Source organism: Anneissia japonica, unplaced genomic scaffold (assembly GCF_011630105.1).
Source record: "Anneissia japonica isolate Jap-2015-1 unplaced genomic scaffold, ASM1163010v1 scaffold2214_len273412_cov153, whole genome shotgun sequence".
In the NCBI taxonomy this organism is placed as follows: domain Eukaryota; kingdom Metazoa; phylum Echinodermata; class Crinoidea; order Comatulida; family Comatulidae; genus Anneissia; species Anneissia japonica.
The window spans coordinates 44,238-52,773 of record NW_022682691.1 but is presented as its reverse complement, the minus strand read 5'-3'; the positions used below and the strand labels follow the sequence as shown (position 1 = coordinate 52,773).

At 36.2% G+C, this 8,536-nt stretch overlaps 1 protein-coding gene across 1 annotated transcript; it reads right to left on the bottom strand.

Annotated features, from left to right (window-relative positions):
• Positions 1-1,365: 1,365 nt before the first annotated feature.
• LOC117107855 (ubiquitin-protein ligase E3A-like) lies at positions 1,366-7,819 on the bottom strand. Its single transcript, XM_033249701.1, has 5 exons — positions 7,424-7,819; positions 5,151-5,219; positions 4,214-4,362; positions 3,640-3,736; positions 1,366-2,421 (listed from the first exon to the last, which is right to left on the bottom strand). The coding sequence occupies exons 1-5, from the start codon at positions 7,817-7,819 to the stop codon at positions 2,236-2,238; spliced, it is 897 nt and encodes a 298-aa protein (XP_033105592.1). The 3' UTR covers positions 1,366-2,235.
• Between the last annotated feature and the right edge of the window lie 717 nt (positions 7,820-8,536).

Sequence of the window (8,536 nt, the reverse complement as noted above, 5' to 3'; positions counted from 1 at the left end):
TTTCGGCAAAATGGGATTTCGGCAAAGTAGACTAGGCAATCTGGGATTCGGCAAACTGGATTTCGACAATATGGGGTAGATCCGACGAAACATCACCACCAGGCCCTCCCACAGCCCCAGTCGGACTTAATGCAGTTGACGGTGCCATAGATTTCCAGATATGAACATCCGAATTTCTTGACAATCCATGCCAGAAAATGTCACCCCGAGACTGTAAAAGTATATTGTTCACTACGAAGTTTTTCGATGGGAAGTCGAAGATCCCGTTTCCCCAGATCATTTATCCCTCACCTCCACTGGTGGCGCCGACACTGATGTTTTCCGACTTCAAATATAAAGACCTTTTTTGAGGAAGTGCCCTTATATGGATTTTCTTCTTACTGATTTGAGTAGACATACATTACATTATAAACAGAGGAAAATAATATGAAGTTTACTCATAAATACCGAGACGGTGTTCAGCAAGGGTAGGTTTTACCATGTAGTTTAGTCACTTTTTAATATATAAATTATTATTTTATAAATAAATCAGAAATACCGGTGTGACTTGTGGGGGATAATTTTACCTGCGTTATATTTACTGTATCTAATATATTGTTCACAGTTTACTAATACATTTTCTACTCTGAGCCGACCCTTACAATGCTATTTCAATGTAAAATATTATGTTTAGAAATGGCTATAAAAGGATACTGAGCCAACAGTTCTACCTATCATACTACCGAGGAGATAATGAACCATTCCGCTAAGCGCCAACCCCTAAGAATATTGTGCCAAAAAAATAAATAAATAAAAATAACAACAACCCTAGATGCCTGGAAATAGCATCTTGCAACCTATAGAGCCACTTCCCCTAGTGGGCGACTAGATACCCTACCTATGATCTGCATGGTTGGGGCAGAGGTGAGCAAATTTTGCTAAAATCAAAGATTTAAAAAAAAGTTTTCAATTAATTCATAACAGGAGCTTGAAATACATAGGCTAATGGTACACTACAAAACACATACCGGTACATGGTGAAACATTCGAAAGAAATTGACGTGCAAAAATGATTAATATAATTTATAGGTAAAAGTATATCTATATGTTAAAGTAATAAAAATACGAAAAGAATTGGTTCCGACGGCCCTGACCCACCACCCTTGGCCCTACTGAAAGACATATCTGCTGTCTAGAAGTTGTTCTTGCTGTGGTGTCCCTTCAGCAGTTTTCTGAGTTTAGCAGTTTCAAGTGACAATTAATGTGTGTCACTGTATTTTGTTTTTTGCAATATTTTTAGAGTGATTGTTATAATCGTTATCATCATCATTATTATATGTTATCATCACCTCAACCATCATCTAAAATACAAATTCATGGAGATAATTACAATCACTTCAACTTCAATCTTTATTGCAATTATGAATACAAAAATAAATATGTTTGCATATGAAGAATATAGACACAGAAATAAATAATTATATTAAATACAAATACAGGCATATTAAAAATGCATATATAATGATAGCACTCAATACATTAACAAAAACCACGCGAGTTTGCATTTAATCAGGTTAAATGATTACATTTGTCTATGAATATGCATTAAAAAATGATGTTTAGATGTGGTTTGGTGGGATGTATTTTTATTTCAATGCCCCTAAAGATTATAACTAGTACATTTTTTTGGAATGGGGGCGTGCACTCTTGTAAACACGTACGTGTGATTGGTTGATGATAGAAAGGTGTTCAACTTGCTAACCGATAGCGCTTGCTAACCGATCGGGCGTTCTCACATAGGTGCTAACGATTAACGCTAACAGTTAGCTCCCGATCCGGATACTAGGGCTCTTGCGAGAACCAGGCTTCTATTACGTAGAAAATACCCACCATTGCCATAAGTAGACGTATTTTTTGCCAAAAAAATATTAATTGGCCCATGAAAATAATAATTCTTAATATTGTTTAAAGTACAAATATGGGCCATAAAAACCAAGAAAAACTCTACACATTGGTCCCTACGAAGGATTTTGTTCAGGGACCTTGAAGAACACTAGTCGGCTCCTTGGTTTGCACCCCTATGTCGGCAAATTCCTGGAGCCACTACTGAACCCACTGCAGAACAAACACAGTGAGCATGACACCAACTACCCATATTACGAAGAATGCATGATATATACCCATACTACCTTGTGAGGGTACTAACCATATTTTTCTTAAATGCACCACTGACAAGTATTAACTTATTATGTAGACTTATGTCAGACCGAATCCTTTTCCATTTTCTAATGCTATTGTAATGCGATTCCTCAACTTTTCTTTGCTTGAATACGATGGAAGTAGTAAACGATTAAAGCAAGTCATAGCAGTTGGAAGACGGTCACTATCGGGTCCGTGTCTTTGGATGACTATTGGCAGACTGGATAAACCTTTCACTGGTACCTGGATAATAGAAAGGCAAATATAGATGTTTTAACAGTTCGTTTTATTTTTCAAAAAAATATAAAATGCAAATATAGAAAGAAGTTTAGACATTGGTCCCGAATACAATATGACTTTAATACGTGCATGTTAAAGAAGGGAAAATTACTAGGGTTTTAGCAAACTATTGATTGTAGGGCCTACAAATTACAATGTAATGACGTCGCTACAGTGTCAACTGCGTATGCGAAAACGTTGTCATTGTCGCTACGGTTCTAGGACACAGTTTGGCCCAAATCTACATTGTGCAGAGAATGCATGATGGTCATGCATGAGTGATTCCATTCTAGATTTAGGTCATCGTGCAAAGCAAATTAAAAGCTCCTTATTGCCTGGTGTACTGCCGAATCACCACCGGAAAGAGCCTACTGGAAATAAGTCTTCAGATATGTGTTATCATTGGTGTTCACACAGAATAATATTTTGTTTATTTAAACCATATTTAAAGAGGGCAGTGACTAATCATTCAAGGGTGGCTGAGCTGCTTTCAATATTATTTAAAAATGGAGATGAAAATGAAAATTATAATTAAATTTCGGTCTGAGAGTGCCATTTTCATTTTATTTATTCAATTATTACCAATTCGACACAAAGATGAAAATGGCAAGTGGAAATTAGAGCGAGACACCATTGGTGGTCAACTCTAATCTTCAAGTCAAATGATGAAATCTAAAAATTTGGATATGGAGTGTCTGAAGAAGGCTTACTTCCAATGGGGTCCTTCTGGAGGTGATTGGGGCGGGGCAGTATACCAGAGACAATCTCTCACTCTTTTCCAAAGAGTACACAGCGTTTTTTTTTCATGCACATGGGCCATAATGCACACAGGACCAACAGCTTAAATGTCTCATCCAAAAGACGGTCCGTTATTGTAACTTGCATTTTGATGCAAATACAAAAAGAGCAGCATTGGGAATTGAACTGAGGACCAAGGGATCTCCATGGTTCAGTGCACCCACAGTGGCTACCACCGGTTTAGCCGACTGAGCTAACTGCTCTCAAAAATACATACATGAAAATACATTCATGAAAATATATAAGTCTAACATTGTTATTAGCATTATTATTAAACAATTTTTTTTTATTAAGAATACATATAATATGTATTGATTGACTATGATTTGATAAATATGTTTTAATGAATTGATGATATATTCATGAATAAAAGTGGTGACCTACTCTGTCACTTCCTGTAATAAAATTTAAGAGTTTCTTTTTCTGATTCTGATTCAAGCTATGCACAACACTCCAGAATGCTTTTATCGTTCGATGATATCTGCAACGTGAAGAGAAACAAGAATATATTACACTATTCGTAATGATGTAAATAGAAATAAGGAAACAAACAAAACGGATCCAGGACTTTTCTTTAAAGAAGGCTCAAAATGTATATTTTTTAATTTTTAATTTAATATTTGATTTAATGTCATCTAATCTAAAGGGATAGTCTGTGCATTTATGGTACATTCACTAGAGTCCAATTATTATTTGGAGAGGACAGGCAATTGCATCTGGTTTTTATTCAAATAGACATTCCGAGTCATGGATGAAGTCGGGTAATAAAGTTCTTGTGTAATACTTATCCAAGCAATATGGCACAATAATATGTCCAAATACCTAATGTATGCAAAAATTCATTAACTTTCAACGAATTTGATGACATCAGTGTCATAGACGTACAGACAAACAAACAAACATACACAGGCCATTGCAATGTTCCTATTGATTTACAGCATACTTTTGGATAGTATACCTTGTGAATCCATCTTCATAAGTGGTACAGGCCTCAAGAGCTTTGAAATCCAGCTCGGGATTACCACAGACCAGTAGCTCCGTCTCCTCAGCTTGGAAAAGTTTCAAGGCTGGGCCACCACAGACTAAATGAAATCCACGGGAAAAAGCCTGCGCAAAAAAAAGGAGGATAGAGAGAAGGAAAGTTTGCTAAATCGAAATAAATATTGGCCGTGTATGTGTTATACAATTCTTTGATACTGCCTCTCATGAAAAAGTGGAAAGAGAAAAGACAATGTTTACTTTCATTACAATAGGCCCTATTCCTAGAAAAATAGCATGCTATACTGTATATCTATACCTATTATTATAACAGCAGAATTAGACAAAGATAATGGTAATACAGGTCTCCCTCCAATTAAAGACCACTTTTGGGACTTGGGTTTCCATAGTCTTTAGCAGCTTTGGTCTCTAATGGAATAATGAAGATAAAAGATGTTTGTTAATTTGCGACTACAGAAAAAGTGGTAATTAATAGGAGGTGGTCCTTTATTGGAGGGGTCTTAACTTGGAGGTAGACCTGCATAAACAATGATACATACAGTATTACACATGTGGTATATGTATCATAAGATCGCCTACTTATCAGATGGTTTTTAACTGTGTACATGACACAATTAAAAACAATCTGATAAGTAGGCGATCTTATCAGATTGTTTTTAATTGTGTACATGACAGGCGTCCCCAGGCTATTGATATGATTTGTGCAACTGTTTCATTCCGAGTATGAAAATCAACAGAGTAAAGCCGGCCACACACTATGCGCAATGCGACGACTCGCACATAAAGGATCGTTTCTAACGACGATCTGTTCTGTTCACGTCTACAGCTCACAGTTGGATATGTCATACGACGCAGTGATTGGCCAGCTTTAAACGACTATAGTTTATGATTCATACCTCAAATTGCTTAGCAACACTGTCCGTAAGGATGTACTTGACATAATAGTCGACATAATTTTGCCGGTTCTGAAAAAAAAAAGTTAAAATATAAATTGAAATATGTTTGATGCAAAATAATTATTCATCATAAAAATGTGTTCTTGAGTTGATTAATTCACTGTTTGATATTATAATGAAATGTCAGTGTTTAATTTTCAGAATTTTTTTAAAAATTCTTTTTTAATTAAATCACAATCGTTCTTCATGGATGTTTTTGAATAATTCTACATTTAATGTAGTTAGATTTATATAGCACTTTATACCTAATCTTAGTTTCCATACAATGGCTAAACAGGCGCTACAGAAATCGCTATACACCACAGCTGCCCCAATGCAACCATGGAGGCACTCTGATTCGTCAGCAAAAAAGTTGGTAAAGTTGAACCAGGTTCAACCTTCCTGGCTTGTTGGCAACAAATCATAACTATTGACCAAGAATCAGTCGATGTTAGATATTGAAATCATCAACTATTCTTGGAGAGGAGATGAACGATTTTACGAACATGCAATATTGACAATGTGACGATAATTTTAAGATGGCCTATTTTGATCTAAATTTACTCTCTACAGTCTCAAAACACTTGCGGTTTGGTCTAGCTCGTACAGTTGCTTCTCACCAAGGGTCTCTTCTCTTTGTGCCTGAGCTACCTGGTAAACTGGTACCAGCTACTCTGGTCCAAAACAAGGGCTGTATCCACCATTACACCGGGGTAAACGACAGATGTACTGGGTTTTTTAAAGTGCACATGATTCAAATTGTGTACACTGGGCCTACCGTTTATATTCATTATCTGAGAAGACTTGTTGCACCACCAGAAACATAGGCATGTTGTCATGGCAAGATAGGTTATCTTGACAACATACAATTTTATTATGTCGACTTGTCAAGATAACCTATCTCGCCATGACAACATACACATTTTATTATGTCGACTTGTCAAGAAAATCTATCTCGCCATGACAACATACAACTTTTATTATGTCGACTTGTCAAGATAATCTATCTCGCCATGACAACATACAATTTTTATTATGTCGACTTGTCTAGATAATTTATCTCACCATGACAACATACAACTTTTATTATGTCGACTTGTCAAGATAACCTATCTCGTCATGACAACAAAACATTTTTAATATGTCGACTTGTCAAGATTTAAACCCAGGCCGCCATTCAGAATATACATTGCCTATTCCAACACAATGAGTTCTATTGGAGCTCGTTAGCCAAAGTATGGATTGACTACCAAATCCAACAGATTTTTAACTTGTGTATAAGGAAGGCATGATTTATGGTGTCGAAGGCACGAGAGTTGTCAATCATGGCAGATCCCATAATCTTATTTTCTTCAATAGCTAATCTAGCATCGTCCACAAATTTAGTAAAAATTTCTTCAACTCCATGCCCTTTAATACGAAACCCAAATTGGCATGGTGGGAGAACTTTGTGGTCATTGAGAAAAGTTAAAGTTTGTTCATACACTACTCTCTCCACAACTTTAGCTATTACAATCACACGGATCCCTACTGCTACCCCCCCCCCCTTGTACACGGGAATGACTACAGAGGTCTTCCATTCAATAGGAGTTACACCTTTTTGGAGACCAAATTGATCATTTTGGTAATATGAAGGGCAACAATAGGGGCTGCCAATTTTAGGCTCAGCTCAGGTTAGTGATTCCATCGAAACTACAGATTTCTTTGGATCAAGAGAGGCGAGTATCGCAAGTATGTCGGTTTCTGTCCACGTGAACACTCACAATTTTTGATATACCCACCAATGACTGGGTCGAAATTACCCACGATTCAGCAAAAATTGCCCAAAATTACCCATGCGTCCTGAAAATGCATTAAAATTTTAAAAAAGCCCCGTGTTTTTCGCATGTATAGTTTCCCTTTTAGTTCAATTTATAAACCAGTTTTTATTGTAATTGTTTGTGTTAATTATTAAAATTAATATTCATGAGGTGATAATACGGATACGCCCTCAGTTGGCCAGTGTTATCAGTAGATCAGTGATCAAGTTTTATTATATAATGCATTAATTAGGTAAGTTCAATAGCATACCAAATAGAATACCCAAGAACCCAAGACAAAGTCAAAATACCCAAGATCTTTGGGTAAATACCCAAGCAGTGGTCACGTTGGTTTCTGTAGTGTTAAAGAACGATGTGTGTATGGGGTTATAGGGAGATTGGTTGGATGACAGGATCAGGAAAATTAGTGCCGACCATAATGAAATGATGGTTAAGATTGTTAGATGTGGAGGTAAGGTACGATAGAGTGCTGTCATTGATGGTTACGGACAATGTGTCTCTATCTTTTGTGTTTCTGCCCATAGCATTATTAAGACTCTTCCAAACTTTACCAGGGTTACCTTTTGCACGGGAACATGCACTAGTTATATCATCACCTCTTCTTTTACGAATCATGGATGTAACCTTATTTCTACAACGCTTATAATTAAGCCACTCATAATCATCATTGCTACATAAAGCCTTTTTGTGCAAGTACGCTCGTCTAGTGATTAGACGCCTAATTTCTGGAGTAATACAAGGTAGATATTTATGCCTCCGTCTAAATTTCATAGTTTTAAGATGACTATTAATCACATTCTCCTTATACATACTACCCTGTAAAAACTTGTTTACTCTAAAACAAATTCATTTATATGGCTAATTTCTCATTTTAAAATAAATAAACTATTTCTCCTTAATGTTCTATGCGCAACTGTACAGAAATAAAAAAAAAATAGTTTCAGTGTTTAATTATAATAGAATTATTTATGAAATGAGGGTAATCAGGAGTGAGGGGTACTACAAACTTGTTTTTTTTTTAATTTATTTTAAATACCATATTTTTAAAGGATGACCCTTCCAACTTAGCCCCGAAGGAGAGTTGGTATTCGTCTATTGCAATTTTCAATTTATCTGTAACATGTTTGTCCACAATATAAAACAGTGCATGCTAAAACGTTCAGAACGCGTTACTTCCAAGGGGGCTTTGTCCCCGGACCCCAACCGAGGAATGGCGGCCCCAAGTCGCAGGGAGGGGACACTCCACCCAATAACCTGCTCCTCTTTCAAAATCCTGGTTACGTCATCGAGTGCCTCAGCTCAGGTTGAAGTGCCGATTAAGATAGAAATAAACTGAACACAACCATTTCATTTTAATTTTTTTTATTTTAACTTTATTTAAAGAGGGTAACCCAGTTGAGCACAAAGGCCAGATTATTTTCATGGGCCCTCTATAAAATTACAAAATATAAATTTTATAAAAAAAGCAAAATATATTCACAATTAACAGGCTAAACACACAATTTGCCATGAAGCTCCTGAAGCCTT

Coding starts and splice junctions, on each gene's coding strand:
- LOC117107855 (XM_033249701.1), bottom strand. CDS start 7,819: ATGTATAAGGAGAATGTGATTAATAGTCATCTTAAAACTATGAAATTT. Junction 5,220..7,423: donor TTAACCATCATTTCATTATG/GTCGGCACTAAT, acceptor TTTTTTTTTCAG/AACCGGCAAAATTATGTCGA. Junction 3,737..4,213: donor TATGAAGATGGATTCACAAG/GTATACTATCCA, acceptor TTCACGTTGCAG/ATATCATCGAACGATAAAAG.